General features: G+C 36.5%; 1 protein-coding gene across 6 annotated transcripts in view; it reads left to right on the top strand.

Annotated features, from left to right (window-relative positions):
* The window catches only part of LOC113514067 (transcription factor CP2), a 61,228-nt gene that overhangs the window by 7,346 nt on the left and 35,316 nt on the right, over positions 1–18,566 (top strand). For 2 of the 6 annotated variants that reach the window (XM_052901187.1, XM_052901184.1), the window contains exons 2-5: positions 6,759–7,299; positions 15,322–15,433; positions 16,706–16,829; positions 18,317–18,410. In XM_052901187.1, coding sequence (XP_052757147.1) covers positions 7,146–7,299; positions 15,322–15,433; positions 16,706–16,829; positions 18,317–18,410 — 484 coding nt within the window. In that variant the 5' untranslated portion in view covers positions 6,759–7,145. The remainder of the gene's footprint in view (positions 1–6,758; positions 7,300–15,321; positions 15,434–16,705; positions 16,830–18,316; positions 18,411–18,566) is intronic. The other 4 variants (XM_052901183.1, XM_052901182.1, XM_052901186.1 and 1 more) reach the window with 3 other exon arrangements.

The raw sequence follows: 18,566 nt of genomic DNA, 5'->3' as shown, positions 1-18,566 counted from the left end.
TCAGACCTCTTTCGCTTCTTCCACATTCATCAATCTTTTCATTCACATTAACTGTCCACTGTTGGACATAGGCCTACATAGTATAAAACAAAGTCGCTGTCGCTGTCTGTCCGTCCCTATGTATGCTTAAATCTTTAAAACTACGCAACGGATTTTGAAGCGGTTTTTTTTTAAAGATAGAGTGATTCAAGAGGAAGGTTTATATGTATAGTACATTCATAATATAATAATGAAATACTGATAATTTTAGAGGTTTCTAATGTGATGTGATGTAATGTGCACCCGTGCAAAGCCGGGGCGGGTCGTTAATGGATAAATTAAAAAATTACACAATCGGTTTTTAAAAATTCTTTCACACACAGATAGATACATTATTAGCAAGTAACGTATCATCATCATCATCATGCCAGTCTTTGACTGTCCACTGCCGAACTTTTGGGGGACTTTGCCAATAATTGCCACGCTTGGCCAGCGGGTTAATAACCGCAGGCTTTGGTGATGTTTTAAGAGGGACACTGCTGGCCATCCTTCAATTATTGAGTTCCTTCGATATCTACGGGAAAGGAAGAGGTAGCCCATTCTATGCTTGGACCACACGTCAGCTTGTTTAGTGCTCAGCAATATAATTTATATATTAATATTTGAAGCAAAAACTTCGTACCTCTTTTTACGAAAATTGCGCGGACGGAGTATGAAATGTGACACACTTATCTATATATAAGAATTAATGCCACTTTTCGTTGTAATTTTATAACTCAAGAACGTGCTCACCTATCCAAACCAAATGTTTAGGCTTTGTTCGGACTATTTAGTAGACGGTTTATGTGAAGTTTGCACAACATCGGTCGAGCGGTTCTTCATTTATCCCATTTTTTGTAACAAATGAATTCAATGAATGGCGAATCATTTTGTTAATGGGGATTATTGTGTCAAATTCAAACTTTTTTTTTAAGATGGTGATTGTGCTGTCAAATTGAAACTTTTTTCAGTGTCGACAGTACAAGCATGTTGTTATGTCATTCATGCGGTCATTTCATTTTGGACGTGCTTCGATTAAAGCAAATTGTCAGCGATAATTATTGCTTTGTGTTTATATTTTTAAACATAGTGTTGAGTGCATTTATCGTTATGTTACAATAACCACAAAAGTGGTTAAAAATTTTATAAATGTTGTAAAAATGTCCACCCGTGCGAAGCCGGGACGGGCCGCTAGTAGTTTATATAGAGAAAGAGTGCGGAATGATATATTTTTTTTTAATTATAGTTAAAAAATATATTAAATCAATAAAAAAACATTACACACACTACCATGTATTTGACACACACACACGCATATATACTCTTTTGTTTATAGTTAAAGTCTGCGGTCGAATTGAGAATAGATTAATATTGTTTGTCTGTTAATATTATTTGTCTTTAGTCTCACTGAATGCCAAACGTAACCATAATAAATACATTTATTACAATATATGTTATGGTCGAATTTCGACCACTCGGCGACCACTAGTAGATAATAAATGCTAAGCTATTATTGTGATAATGAATGAGAGGTACACTTAGGTATGTCTGTGAAGTTAATGTAAATGAATGTAGAAATGCCATACAAAATTTAATGCGCAAAACCGGTTTTAATGACACTTGTCCAAACAATATTTATATCATACTTACCTCGCGGTTACTTGCGAATTAATTCGATTTTGAGCGATTTTTATTTTTCAACCGACTTCAAAAGGGGCGTGTTCCTTGTTCGTTGCTAATATATTTTTACCTGTTATATATTTTCCTCTGCTAAAATCCGTGTCTACATCACTTACCATCTCATTTACTCACCGCCCCGAAAAAGAGGGAGAGAGGGATTGTTAGTAATACGAATCATCCCATTGTTAGCAATATACCCAACCAGGTCGACCTCCTCGCGATTCCCCCTGGAAACTATCGTGACAAATTTGTCATTAAATTCGTCACAATGGGCTAACTGACCTGCCTTTTCATCCCCACCTATCACCGCTTACTGGTACCCCGCCAGTGTATACCGATAGCGCAGGCGATGTTACCATGTCATTTTCACCCATAAAAAAACCCTTCAAACCAAAACATAGCCATGTACACACAACTGCTTCATGGTAGAAACACGAATGCGACAGAGGTGTAAAAGCAAACGACTTTGTACAATGTCTCCCTTTGGGGGAAAGGGATTGTTAACAATGGAGTTTGACAGCCCCATTGCTGGCAATATGCCTTATTGGGTCGACCTCCACGTGGTTCCCCCTGAAAACCATCGTAAGCAATTCTTTTTGAATTTATCACGATGGGCTAACTGACCTACTTCATCCTCACCTATCATCCTTCACTGGTGCCCCGCCGGTGTATACCGATAGCGCGGGTGGGGTTACCATTCCATTATCATCCATTAAAAAAAAAGTACATATTAAAAAAAAGCAATTTTATTTCAAGTTTAAAAACAGGAGGGCTGTTTTCCAGTTTGACCTTTACGAACGTAACATTGATAACTATATTTGAACGAACAAAAACATGACATTGAGCTGGAAAATTCGGAATTTCATTTCATGGTAGACCCCCTGATTTTGTGTTTGTCCTTCAGGAAATCAACAGTGGAAATCATATCCAATTTAATGCAATAGTTTATGCGTGATTCCGCTACAAACATACAGACAGCATTTCTAAAAATTATTGTTTCAAAATTATTGGTAAGTTATCGTAGTTTAACTAAACGATCGCGTTACTTCCCGCCTTATATAAAACATAAGAACATATTAAGTTATAATTAAGTAAAGTGTAACTTTAATAGTTTATTTACATTATCTACAAGCCACGTGCGGGGTCCTAGTTCAATAGTTACAAAATATACGAAATAGAAAACAATTTAGACACGTTATCGGTGTGTTTAGTCTATGATGCTGAACTACTGGTAAAGGGAGACTTTGTACAAAAGTCGTTTGCTTGGCCACCTCTGTCCCATTCGTGTTTCTACCGTGAAGCAGTTGTGTTTGCATGTAGCTGTGTTTCGGTTTGAAGGGTTTTTTTATAGGTAATAATGAACCCATTGCTAACAATACTCCCTGTATTGTTAGCAATGGGTTCATTAGACCCCATTACTAACAATCCATTTCCCCCCTTTAATATGTACTATAAAGTTTTATTTCTAAGTCTTTCTCTGTTAGACTATTTTCTGTGGCTATGTTACACGATTACGTTGTGAATTGTGGGGGTTTACCATGAAATGAAATGCCGAATTTTCGGGCTCAGTCTCGTGTTTTTGTTCATATCGAAATCGGCCCAGTAAATAGAGCTTAATATTTTATTCGTCATAAATTCTACTATAACAGTTCAAAGTAATGATATTTTAACATTTTTCATATTTTAAAACTGTATGTATTATGCAATTTTAACATCAAATTTGTGTTTCGTGCGGCCTCGAAATTCCGGATAATATATCATGGTAGACCCCCAGAGTTATCTAGACGTTTCGACCGTATGGCCTACCGTGAAAATGTTTCTAAAATTTCGGTAACATTTAATGCCCATTCCCACAAAAGACCTATTAACTTTTTCTAAACGACGCATGAATCGCATATAAAACATAAAATGGGCAACACGAAGGTCAATATTTAGTATTATTAAAACTTATTTAAATAGAACTTAAAAAATATATAAACTAAGGAATAATTTACTACCTATTGGACATCAGCGGACTGTATGATGGTCGGGTCAATTATTTTTTTGTTTACATTTTCCGTAAATTCTGTTTTGATACAGACCATACCTGACGTTATGTGATGACCAAGCCTCCTCAATAATGATTTGGTCAAATATTTACAACATTTATTGAATATGTAATTTTAACTGATGACGCTCTACGTAATAAAGAGTAGCAATGTGCCCACTACTACGTAAGTAGGAATATAAGTTTTTTTTTTTTTATGAGCTTAGAATGGCAAACAATCTGACGGCCCACCTGATGTAAAGTGGTAACCGTCGGCTATAGACATGAGCAGTGCCATGGACATAACAGAGTATACTGTTTCGCGCATGATACCCCCCATGCGTTGCCATTCCTGAGGACTCAGGTGTTATTCCTCTGTACCCAGTAAATTCACGCCAAAAGTAAATTAGACCAATTCTAGATCGCGTATCAAGGTGACACATACATCAGAGGGCCTACCATGAAATATTTTCCGAAACTTCGGGACCAAACGAATCACAAATTAATGGATGTTAAAATGTTAACAATGTTAAAATATTATTCCTTTGGTCGTTTATAGTAAGATTTATGACGAACGAAATGTTAATCTCTATTTACTGAGCCGATTTCAGTACGAACGAAAACATGACATTGAGCCGGAAAATTCGGAATTTCATTTCATAGTAGACCCCCTGATTTTAAGTTTGTCCTTCAGGAAATCAACAGTGGAAAGCACATCCAAAATTTTATGCGTGATTCCACTACAAACATACAGGAGGGAAAGGGATTGTTAGTAATGGAGACTAAAAATCCTATTGCTAGCAATATACCCAACCAGGTCGACCTCCTCGCGGTTCTCCCTGGAAACTATCATGGTTAATTCCTGATGAATTCATCATGATAGGCTAACTAGCCTGTTTTCATTCTCATCGATCATCCTTCACTGGTACTCCGCCAGCGTATCCCGTTAACGCAGCCCCGCCTGCGCCACTTTACCATACCATTTTCACCCATCAAAGTATATATATATATATATATATATATATATATATATATATATATATAGGTATATTGCTAGCAATGGGGCTGTCAAACTCCATTGCTAACAATCCTTTTCCCCCTTTGTCCAAGGGTCGGTATCAGGCAAATGTACTCGCGGTAGATCACCAACGCGATGGACTGACCTCATCAAAACGGCCACACAACAGCAGAGGGAGACTTTGTACAAAAGTCGATTGCTTGGGTACCTCTGTCCCATTCTTGTTTCTACCGTGAAGCAGTTGTGTTTGCATGGCTGTGTTTCGGTTTGAAGGGTGGGATATGGCGTGAATTTACTGGGTATAGAGGAATAACATCTGAGTCCTCAGCAATGGCAGCGCATGGGGGGTGTCATGGGCGAGACAGTATACTCTGTTATGTCCATGGTACTGCTCATGTCTATAGGCGACGGTTACCACTTTCCATCAGGTGGGCCGTCAGCTTGTTTGCCATTCTAAGTTGTATAAAAAAAAAAAGTAATATAGAATGCTCTCGGCCGGCTGTGAGCAGAAGTAGATGGAGACGCATTAGGAGGACTTCACGAGGGAGGGCCTCATCGACGATCCACTGTCATAAAAACCACTACCACTGTCAAGAGTGTACGAAAGAGAGAGAGAGAAGAGAGAGAAGAAAATAGTTTTCCCGTATCGCATATCTATGTTTTGTGCTCGCTAAAAGCAGTTATCCATGTACGCAATATATTTTTGCACATCGCCAATAATAAATATGCTAATCACCGCTGATAACCAACTCATATTTGTTATCGTGAATTATTATCTGCATGTGACGTAACGTGTCGCTCGAAAAGAACGTGTCGCACTAGTTGTAACCCGCCGTTTTGCCCACAAAAGTTCTTCTTTTCATTTAAGAGTCTCCTCTTGTCGGTTCACCAGAGGGAGTATAACATTCGATATTATAAACGTTAAAAGAATAATTACAGAGTAAAAAAAGTTTACAGTTTCAATGTAAGATTGCAAAGATTGTTGGAAGATATCAAGGTTCTTACGTTCTTCTTATGGTCTATATGTGTAACAAATTTCATTAAAATCGACTCAGCTATTTAAGCGTGATTGCGCAGTAAATGTCTAAACGTCGTTACAGTTCTTCGCATTTACGAGTATATCATTACATGTGATGAATGAATGGAAAATACTGTAATATTACCCTCAAGGAAGGGTACGGATTACATAAACTGTATAATAATAATAATAATAATAATAATGAATCGTACATAAGCTAATATGTACACAAAATGGTTATAATTGAAGGCTGTGACCCACAAAAAGAATCCAACTCTGATCAGCAGATAACAGATAACTTTAGGGGGAAAGGGATTGTTATGGGGTCTAATTGACCCATTGCTAGCAATACACCCTGTCATGTCGACTTTTCACTTGTCTTTCAATTGCACCAAGTTTTATTAAAATGTATATGTGTCTTATACCTGCAGAAATATGTAGTGGGATCTTAGACTATATATAGAGTACCTACTATTTGCCCTTCGATTTTAAACATCAATCAATGTATCGTTATGATAATCGTCTCTTTTGCGTGAATGTGTTGTATTGCTGTGTGTGTGTGTACAGTCGAGTTGTGTTTTTTTTTTTCATGCAGATGTCTGCGATTCTGAAATGAAATGAAATGAATTTATTTTGCTAGAATGCAGGTAATTTTAGATGATAGAGGTTTATATTTCCCGTGTACATTCTGCCTCTATGTCGGCGTGCAAATTTTTAACAATATAATAAATTTGTATATATATACATACATATATACATATCTGTCACGCCTGTCTCCCATTAGGGTAGGCAGAAACAATGGAACGCCAAATGCTTCGATTCAAACAAACCTCTTTCGCTTCTTCCACATTCATCAATCTTGTCATACACGCTCGCCGGTTACGGGTACTTTGTATATATATATATATATATATATATATATATATATATTATTATTATTTATTACAGTAAACTGAAAAAAAATTCTCATTGATCAACTTGCTGTTGTTTTTCTTTAGATAAATAATTAAGAAATTTTCTTTTTAACTCCGTAATTAGTGCCTTTTTTTACGTTGATTTAACTCAAATTTTAATACGAGATAAATAAAGTGTCTAGCGTTTGTGCTGTGACGTGAAGTGACTTACAACGGTGAATGGAAACTAAAATGAAGACGTGGACACACGCACTGAAAGTCTATAAAACCAATCTTACTGTGTCTACACTGTCCCATATATGGACGTACAGAAGTAGCTGTTTTTTCTGACAGTTGCTCAACATTTGTGCTTAATAAACACTTGTGAAAATCGTGAGTTGCAAAAAATTTATACAGCGCCATCTGTCGGCCGCCAGTCGGAAGTACTAGCGCTATCTAGTGTCAGCAACCGGCAAACTGTCGAACGTCAACATGGTCGAGGACACGAGTCACGGCTGCCAGCAGAATACGGATCGAGTGTCGGCGGCGGCTGTCCTACAGTTTGCCGCGAGAGAAGCCCGCGAAGGACGGAGATTGGCAGAGTTCGGGGCGCATGCGTTTGCAAGCATCACATACAATGCATACGGTATATATTTTTACAAGCTTTTATTTAACTGCCAATGTACGTTAGTTTATCCCTTTATAACGATCTTAACGCAAAAATAAAGGATCTCTATTTTTTCTATCATTCATAGCGTACCTTCAAGTATAAACTATCAAATCACATTAATAGCCGTCACACAACTTAAATATCTTCTTTTTCTTTTTTGCAGTATTTTTGAAATAAGTACAAATAATTTAAGTTTTTTCAAAATCATGATTATGATAAAAATCATAATGTAGCCAATGCTATGTACATCTATCACTGTTATGCATGTATTACTATGTTTATATTAAATGTTGTATTGTGACGAACTATATGTAGCACTTGATGTACCAATAAATAAATCAGATGTTGGAACGAAAACTAGAATCACTTGAAGCTTAAATTGACATTATGCATACACTTTCAGCACTGGTGACAATACAGTATGCAATACTCAGTAATGTAGTATTTTCAGTAAACAGTCTTATTATTTATCTATTATGTAACGCAAAAATACAAACGTATACGATATGATTGTATTTGCTAGTCTCTATGATTCAGTTTTCTATAATAAACCCAGTGTCGATCGAGATTAGATAGATTACGTCATTCATTTTTCATATTAAAAAAATCTATAAATGGAATAAATTTCACTTTGAAATTAAAAAACCAAGCAAGTAGGTACCTACTTATTTTTCCCTTTATTTTCCAATTTAGTGCCAGCGTACACTTTTATGTATTATTTACATTTAATTACATCATTTACAGAAATAACAAACAGTAAATTCTAATGCAAAATAATACTAAAAGCAGTCTTATTAATCGCTAAACAATCTCTGCCAAACAATCTTTGAATAGAGGACATTGAGAAAAAGACTAAGAGCAGAAAAAACGTACATATACATATATACATAAACATCGTCATTATCTCAATTATCTCTCCATTTTTTGTCCACCACTGGACATATGGCTCCTCCATAGATTGCCATGAGGAACGATCCTGAGCCACCTGCATCCACTGACTCCTAGCAATACATTTGAGATCCTCGCTCCATCTAGTGGGAGCTGGTCCTACACTGCGTTTATACATAAACATATTTATATTTAATAACATATATCGTCATAGTCGTAGAATACTGACGGATCTATATATGTAATATTTGTCAGATCCGTCAGTATTCTGCGACTATGACGATATATAACAGAAGAGAATGAAGGACGAACGTATACTTTTATATGTTCTTTGCCAACAATTTTGTAAGTAGTTCATGCTTTATTCTTTCATTCTAGTCCTACATTATTCCGTTAATTCAGCTCTTATTCTGTGTACATTTAGTCGTAATTCGACATTAAGAACGCTATTTCTACTCGCGTCTTCGATATACTAAACGCCATTACATATGATACCCATTAATTTAGACCATCAACAAGAGCAGGGACAAAGTAATCTTTCAATTAAAGTCGGTTGTAACTGGCGAATATTAGTTGTAGAACTTCTTACATTTGTAACACGCTGATTGTGAAATTGCGTTTGTAGTCTTAATGGCTTTTAAATAAACAACTTAAAACCGCTGCTACTAAACGCTTGTTATATTTAAAATGTTCACAATATGCCACAAGGAAATGAGATCATCACGGATTTGATGAAATATCTAGGAATATCACGAATATAATCATCAAAGGCCAAGGGGGGAAAGGGATTGTTAGTAATGGAGACTGAGAATCCCATATCTAGCAATATACCCAACCAGGTCGACCTCCTCGCGGTTCTCCCTGAAAACTATCATGGTTAATTCCTAATGAATTCATCATGATGGGCTAACTGACCTGTTTTCATTCTCATCTGTCACCCTTCACTGGTGCTCCGCTAGCGAATCCCGTTAGCGCAGGCGGGGTTACCATACCATTTTCACCCATCAAAAAAAAAAATCATCTAAGGCCGTGATTATATATAATAATCATCATCTTCAACATACAATAATCATATGGAGTATAATGTTCATGAAGAACAAGATTCCATTTCGCATTAACAAATATTAAATCGATCCAAAAGTGATAGAGAAATTCGATGCTCTCAAACAATATTACAAATATAGCATGTTTTGTCAGCTTATTATGAAAGTAATTTTCGGCCGAAGACTATACTGAAAGGAAGCAAATGATATCGATTATACCCAATAGTTGCCTGCTCTACATCAACAGATGGCGTTATTCACTAATAATATCATCAACCGACTTCAAAAAGGATATTTTCAATTGGATTGTATTTTTTTTTTGTTACATCATAACTCCATTAATTCTACTTCATACTTACAGATTTGTCATACAGAAATTTTATCAAAATTAGTTAAGTAATTTAACTTTGCGACTAAAATAACTGGTTTTGTCACAATTGAGATCGGTTTTTTTTTTTTCTGGTAAACAATCTTTAATTATTTAGAAAGCAGTTAACAACGATATAACTATGTCATATTTATTAAACAACTGTGCTAACTGAGACAGTGATTTAGTTATAACTAGTAACATTTAAACTCATTCGCTGATAGGTCAAAGTTCCACAGATAACCGAGTAGACAGTATCAATATGACTGTCTCTATTTACCTAAGTAAGTACTTAGTATTTACTTGAGACGCAAAATCTTTAGTACAAAAGCGAAGCATCTTTGTAACATTACGTAGAACGCGGGAGTGGCAACAGTATCCTGAACGTTTCTAAATAAATTTGTTTTTGTTTTTATACAACTTAGTATGGCAAACAAGCCGACGGCCCATCTGATGGTAAGTGGTAACCGTCGCCTATAGACATGAGCAGTACCATGGACATAACAGAGTATACTGTTTCGCCCATGATACCTCCCATGCGTTGCCATTTCTGAGGACTCGGATGTTATGTTACAATGCAAACACAACTGCTTCACGGTAGAAACACGAATGCGACAGAGGTACCCAAGCAATCGACTTTTGTACAAAGTCTCCCTCTGGATAGTCCTCTCGTGGGCCTCATACATACGGGGGGGGGGGGGGGGGGGGGGGGGGGGGTATTGCCAGTATTGGCCACACCTGGCTGTCTGGTTGGCAACCGCAGTTAGGCTTTTGATGATGTTTTCACACGACACCCACGGAAAGGGGGTGGTCCATTCTATGCTGGGACAGCACAGCAATTTTTAATATTTCGTGATATTTATAATGAATCTATGCTTACATCTTAGATTATATACTCAGTATATATTTCAGGAGGGAAAAAGATTGTTAGTAATGGAGACTAAGAATCCCATTGCTAGCAATATACCCAACCAGGTCGACTTCCACGCGGTACCGCCTGGAAACTATCATGGTAAATTCCTGATGGATTCATCATGATGGGCCAACTGGCCTGTTTTCATTCTCATCTATCACCCTTCACTGGTGCCCCGCCAGCGTATTCCGCTAGCGCAGGCGGGGTTACCATACCATTTTCACACATAAAAAAAAAGTATATACTCCATTCAAATACACCATACAAATACTTCGCCAAATACAGGCCAGGAATAGGATTACCACAAAGTATTTATTACATTTATTACTCAGTATATGAGGAAATTGTATCTTTTTTTTTTATCGCTTCTCATTAAAATTTATGATTACTGTATATTTAAGCTTAAATAACTATATAATACTAATAATAATTACGATATGAATAGATACACACTAATACTTAAATAATGAATAATAATAATAAGAAAATACGTACTTATCGTGATATACTATTTCGAAAGTGAAAAAAGTGTTGTCCTCCTCTCTCCTACTTGCTGTGCCCAACAGGGTCCATAATTCAAAACCTTATGTAATAATTATGTATTATGTATTAATTAATTATTATGGAATGCAATAAATAAATAAATGTAATATTGTATACGTATATATCTGTATTTATAATTTTTACAAATGGGTTGGCAACGCGCTCGTGACATCTCTGGTGTTACAGGCGTCCATAGGTCACGGTAACCCCGTTTACCATCCCACGGGCCGTATGCTTGTTTACCAACATAGTAGTGTAAAGAAAAAAATAAAGTGTAGATATAAAAAAAAAATAAAAAATAAAAAGAATACAAAATTTATATATATATATATATATATATTTAAAAAACAAAATAGTGCATGATAATTCACAATGATGCTTATCTCTACTGATTACCTTGATTTGTAATCTAAGTATAGACTTAAAACATGTTTTTGTTTTAAAATTATTAAAAATAGACTGAATTTTAATTAATATATCTATTTTAGTTTGTAAGGATTACGTACTTATCTCTATAATATCAGAAAAGTAGTTATAAATTCAAATTAAAAAAATCAACTCAATTTAGGATATTTTTAATTTTTAAACTTACAAAGGTTGATAAAAACAGATATTGTATAAATAAAAAAAAAAGTATCAAAATTTTGTTAGTCAAACGTCAATTTAGCTGACGAAATTTTGACTTGATTTGACACTCGTTGCTCTATATAATCTGAAGCTTGCATTTATTTTTAATATCTTGCCTTTTTTTTTAATGTCCTCAACCCAAAAGTTGTCTGGAAAAGGTTGCTTAGCGATAAGGTAGCCTTGTGTATCGCTCCTTATTAAAATTAACTGTATTTACTATTTTATAAATGGTGCAATAAAGTGTAAAATAAATAAGTAAATAAATTTATAACTAACTCTACGTATATACCACTGCATCATTGAGTTGCGTGTTGCCATGTTGCAACGCGCCATGAAATCAATTCACCCGCAGTGCCCATACAAATACATTTTTTCCCTTCAACAAAATTATTCAGTGAAAAAAGAATCATTTGTTAGAATATTTGGTTTAGGTGTATGTTACCATGAATCAATATAATTGGCATATTTAATGAAAGGATTTATTTATTAATAAAATAAATTGTAAATTCTTTTTTTTTTACACAACTTAAAATGGCAAACGAGCTGACGGTCCACCTGATGGAAAGTGATAACCGTCGCCTATAGACATGAGCAGTACTATGGACATAACAGAGTATACTGTTTCGCCCATGATACCCCCCATGCGTTGCCATTCCTAAGGACTCAGGTGTTATTCCTCTGTACCCAGTAAATTCACGCCATATCCCACCCTTCAAACCGAAACACAGCCATGCAAACACAACTGCTTCACGGTAGAAATACGAATGGGACAGAGGTACCTGAGCAATCGACTTTTGTACAAAGTCTCCCTCTGGTATCTAAATTTAATGTAGTATTACATTCATTTTATCAGTGAATTATTCTTTTTAATTTAGAACTTTCTATCTAAGGATTTTTATACGTCGTGCGTATCTACTTGCATAAATTATGTGAAAGGCGAGCTAGTATGTGCATGAAGATTTCTAGCATACTGATACCTAAATGTAAAACTGAATTATAAATAAATAAATTTCACCACTTCAACTCAACATTTTTATATTTCCCAAACAAATCAAAATCAAGTTATTAAAATTTCCAACTATATCCAAAAAAATTTGATAATTCTCGAGTAAAAACTGAAAATTTCGTCTTTTTGATGTCCATTTTCACTCGCGACTCACGAGAGACCCTCATCCTACATAATACTGACCTTAAACTGACGTCCACTTGACGTACGTACTGGACGAATAACGTACCGATGCTAAAATGTCTAAAGAATACATACCTGCCTTTTTACATTTATTACAAATAGCATTGATATAAAAAAAATTTACTAATAATTACAGACATTAATAATATGACGAGAAACCGAAATCTAAAACTGACTCGAGATAACCTATGCTGCCGTTCCTCCAGCAGATACGGGAATTATCTGAAACAAACAAGTTTGGGTCATCATAGTTCAAGTCTCATTATTATTGTCACACTAATTCTGTCTGGATTGTTTTATCAGGTAGTTTTTACTGCAGATTTAGTTTTATGACCGTAATACGGCTTCGTGTTAACTTTTCATACGTCAAATATTTTACAATGTTAACTCTCTTAACTATACTATACTAGCGGCCCATCCCGGCTTCGCATTGGTGGACATTTTTTCAAAACATTTTAAAAAGTGGCTATTGTGACATAACGATAATAGTTGGACATATAGTATCGCTAAGTTTTTTGTAGTCATTGATATTTTCTTCAATATTGTAGAACATACTTTTGTTCTATCACCAATAGTTTCCGCAGCGCACGCGACCAAAGATATTTTATAGCATTTTTTTAAACCTTGAGTTACGTTACTAAAGTTTTAGTAAGGATCCTTAATCTTTTCTAGCAATAAATATAGCCTATGTTACTCAGGGTGAATGTAGCTTTCTAATGGTGAAAGAATTTTTGAAATCGGTAAAGTAGTTTTTGAGTTTACTCATTACAAACATACATACACACAAAAATACAAATCTTTCCTCTTTATAATATTAGTGTAGAACTATTATGCCTACTTGTACAACAATTAATCCTAAGGTTGTCTTGAAAAGATTGCTCTCAGCAATAAGACCGCCTCACTGTACTTATACAATTGTATCGTTGCGTTTGTAAATTGTCTTGCTTATTCCCTATATTGTATAATGCAAATAAAGTATACTCATTCATTCATTCAAATGAGAAGTTTAATTCGCTCCATTTTTCTTTTATTTATATCGTTTGGTAAAGAATGGTCACATGTCTTTATACGATATTAGTTGTTTATTAATTTAAGCATAATATATTCTTCAAACTTGACAATATGAAGTAAGCTACCCTGCGAGTTCTTTTTCAAAGCCTTACCCTTCACCGTATGGGGGGGGGGGGGGGATGGGATTGTTAGTAATGCGGACTACCAGTCCCATTGCTAGCAATATACTCTGTTAGGTTGACCTCCACGTGGCCTCCAATGAAAACCATTGTGCTGATTTCCAGACGTATTCATCACGATGGGCCGACTGATCTGCCTTTCCATTCTCACCTTTTACTAGAGGGAGACTTTGTACAAAAGTCGATTGCTTGAATACCTCTGTCCCATTCGTGTTTCTACCGTGAAGCAGGTGTGTTTGCATGGCTGTATTTCGGTTTGAAGGGTGGGATATGGCGTGAATTTACTGGGTACGGAGGAATAACATCTGAGTCCTCAGGAATGGCAACGCATGGGGGGTATCATGGGGGAAACAGTATACTCTGTTATGTCCATGGTACTGCTCATGTCTATAGGCAACGGTTACCACTTTCCATCAGGTGGACCGTCAGCTTGTTTGATATTCTAAGTTGTATAAAAAAAAACCTATCATCCCTCACTGGTGCTCCGCCAGCGTATACGGGGTTACCATTCCATTATCATACATTGAAAAAAAAAACCTTTCGCCATGTGGTTCTGGCATAGAATGGGCCACCATTTTCATTCCCATGGATAGTGAAAGAGGTGACTAAGGAAACTTAATGTCGTGGTATGGGCAGCAGCGTCCCTCTTAAAACATCACTAAAATTTTGCCAATCCGTCTACCATATATATATATATATATATATATATATATATATATATATATATAAAAACACCACACCCACACTCTCTTTCTGTATATATATATATATATATATATATATATATATATATATATATATATATATATATATATATATTAGTATTTTTTTAATTAGTATCGAGAAATAATTCTTGTAAAAAGTAATGTACAGTGGTACCCTGCACTTTGGTTATGTTTTGTTAAGAGAGGGACTGGCTGAGAACCAGCGCTGTGCAGCTGTTCACATTGCGCTGGGACACTCACAGCATCCGCTGAGCCGGTTCCTTTTGCCGGGTGTGGGACACTTTTTGTATATGTTATTTATATTTTATATTGTAAGTTTACTGGCAATAAATGTTTCTATTCTATTCTACCAAGCGTGGCAACTACTGGCAATACCTTCCAACTGTAGGGGAGGCCTATGTCCAGCAGTGGACGATTAATAGCTAGTATGATAATCCATAGTACAGACTTTGCTTAGTCTGGCACTAGATGACGCTTTATTCAGTGGTATTTATTTTTGTAATTTTTCAACAGCGGCGCTCGGCGACATGGGAGGGAGCGGCACCAGCTCATCATCCTCCCACATGTCTCCAGGATGGCAGGTCAACGACCTCGACCTGGACCTTACTGGGGAGCTGACGATGAAGTTAGTATCATTTTATTACTTAACTAGCTGTTGCCAGCGACTTCGTCCGCGTTTCCGTCGTTTTTGTATAATAAGAAGCCTATGTCCTTCCTCACGGTTCAGTGGTTTTGATGTAACAGACACATTTCCCTTCACTGCTCTGCTCCTGTTGATCGTATCATAATGAAAAGTATACTATAACCTGTCCAGGAATATGAAGAATAATTGTACCAAGTTATGTTAAAATCCGTCTAGTAGTTTTTGTTTCTATAACGAACATACAGACAGACAGACAAAAATTTTACTGATTGCATTTTTGGCATCAGTATCGATCACTAATCACCCGCTGATAGTTATTTTGTAAATATATTTCATGTACAGAATTGACCTCTCCACAGATTTATTATAAGTATAGATAGTTTACTAATTGGTTTTTTTTTTTAATGGTATGGAGTTATAACCTCGCCTGCACTATCATTATATTCTTATGAGATAGAAAAGAAAAGAAATAATCTGTATTTCAAATAGACCTGGTAACAAGCTCATTTAAATAGTATTTTTTTATAAATCTGCTATTGGTTTCGGTATGTTATTATCTGCTTTGAAGAACTCGAAAGAAACTCGACAGTTACTCTTTCATATCTCTGTTAACATTGTGTATTTACGTTATTTAAATGTACTATATCCAAATGGGCATTGGTCAAACATGGGCATTTAAAAACCTACGCATTATCGACTAACATCAATACACTTTTGTCATATTAAATAGTTGTTTAACTTGCAATGTGTGTTTAGGTTTATTTAGGTCAAATCTTGCAAATTAATTTTTTATTCTTTCTTTTTTTTTTAATTGAATTACGGCCAGTTCTTAACATATGATTGAACTGAAATTGTACACGTCTTTATTTCCGTTAACTGTACATTATGCAATACACAGCATTGTAATATTTTCAAAATGGCTGCCGTCACAAAATGGCGGATTATATTTTTTTTTCAACATCCATAATATATGTATGAAATAAAAGAGTTTGAAGAGTAGAAAACGATAATGTTACTGACGTCACAGTAAATTCAGTATGGCTCCCGCTCCAAGATGGCGGAATGAATGAATGAATGAAAATTGTTTACGATTCCCTTTAAAGAATGATACAGATTATAAAGACTAACAAAATGTACATGAATAAAATGAAAAATACCGGATTGTAATATAAAATCTTTTTTTTTTTATAAATACACTAGTTTGCAGAGCAAAATGTACTTATATTAATTGGTGATTTCTCCAATGGTTCACAGCGATGCCCTCCTGTCCTCCTTGCCGTCCCTGGCGGTGTTCAAACAGGAGGCGCCGTCCCCCACTGGTGCGGTGCTGTCGCCGCCGCGACGCGTGTGGCCACCACGAAGACCTGATGATAGACAGGTTAGTTCACACATTCGGAAGTCTTTGAAATGCGTAAAATTGAATTATATGGAGGTGAGGGGAGGGAAGGGGTTAGCAATGACGAGGTTAGTTGTCAATGCTGGCAATATATCTGGCCGGCAGCACACCTGCAATGTCGCTGGTGTTGTGGGTGATCATGGGCGGCGGTAGTCACTTACCATCAGGTGAGCCACATGCCACGCAGGGGGCGCGTTGTAAAAAAAAATCCTATCAGGTTGAGCTAGCGATCCCGCCATGGAGACCACAGTGGTTAATCTTGAATTACTTTTTATCAATATTAATTTCCCCATAATACTAAAGGGAGTTGGGGTTGTAGCCCCTTAACACAGGTTATTATATTAACCTATTTAGGAGCCCAGTTCTAAAACCACAACTACTGTACCCATCTAAAATTATACTATTAATATTAGTACTGTAAACTTAAGAAACTACAGTTATGTTTTAACGAATAAATTTCATTTAATTTCATTAGTGAATTAACGATGGTGACCCAACGGACCTGCGACTTCATCTCCACTTGTCACTACTCTGTCTCTCACTGGCGCTCCGCTATTATTTTTTAATGGATGATAATAAAATGGTAACCTCGCCTGCGCATCGGTATACACTGGCGGGACATCAGTAAGGGATGATAGATTAGGATGAAGCAGATCAGTTAGCCCACCGTGACGAATCTAACAATAAATAAATCACGATGGTTTCCAGGTGGGACCACGAGGAAGTCAACCTGACAGGGTATATTGCTAGCAATGGGGCTACTAATCCCCATTACTAACAATCCCTTCTCCCCCTGAGTGCTCCGCTATTGTACGCCGTTATGGCAGATATGATATTCCATCTTCATATTGCCAACATTGTGGTTTATTCTTGATGAATTCGCCACCATGGGCCGACTGGCCTTGTTTCATCCACACCATCCCCGCCAGCGTACTTCGATAGCGCAGGCGGGGTTACCAATTCATTAATATTCATAAATTAAATTCCATCTTCTATAAGGGGAAAGAGATTGTTAGTAATGCGGACTATCACTCCCATTGCTAGCAATACACTCTATCAGGTCGACCTCTACATGGTCCCCCCTAGAAACCATCGTGTTGAATTCTAGGTGTATTCATCACAAAGGGCTAACTGCCTGGTCCTGTAGACAAGTGGCAAGCAAATTCGTCGATGGAATCGACATTGCTAGCAAATCCATGAGTTGGAATGAAACATCCGACGTTGCTATCTCATTCTATCTCACGGACTCGCTAGTGACGTCGATTACATCCACGACATCCCCTTACCACTTGTCTAAAGGGCCTGATTTCATCCTCATCTATCGTCCCTCACTGGTACTCCGCCAGCGTATACCGATGGCGCAGGCTGGCTGGATTACCATTCCATTATCATCCATTAAAAAAATCCATCTTCTTAAAAATGCTCACACGATCACCATGATAGTACTTCAAGTTTATTATCTTCTTCAGATCACCAGCATGGTGGTGGACGGTGGTCGCGAAGGAATGGATGACGGCTGCCAGCAGTCACCAACGCACAATCCCGGCATGATGAGCCAACATGGTCAGTTCTTAATGTTTTTTTCTATTTTCACAAACTCAAAAGTCTGATTTGCTTTTTTTCATCATGTAGATACGTACTGCTGGACTCCTACCGGCTAAGACATCACAATGGATTGAGGGGAGGGGGGAGTATTAGTCTAATAGGTCTAACAGCCCT

Source organism: Galleria mellonella, unplaced genomic scaffold (genome assembly GCF_026898425.1).
Source record: "Galleria mellonella isolate WM207_F2 unplaced genomic scaffold, CSIRO_AGI_GalMel_v1 utg746, whole genome shotgun sequence".
In the NCBI taxonomy this organism is placed as follows: domain Eukaryota; kingdom Metazoa; phylum Arthropoda; class Insecta; order Lepidoptera; family Pyralidae; genus Galleria; species Galleria mellonella.
Note: the sequence above shows the minus strand (reverse complement) of the source record. Positions and strands in the feature narration are given on the sequence as shown.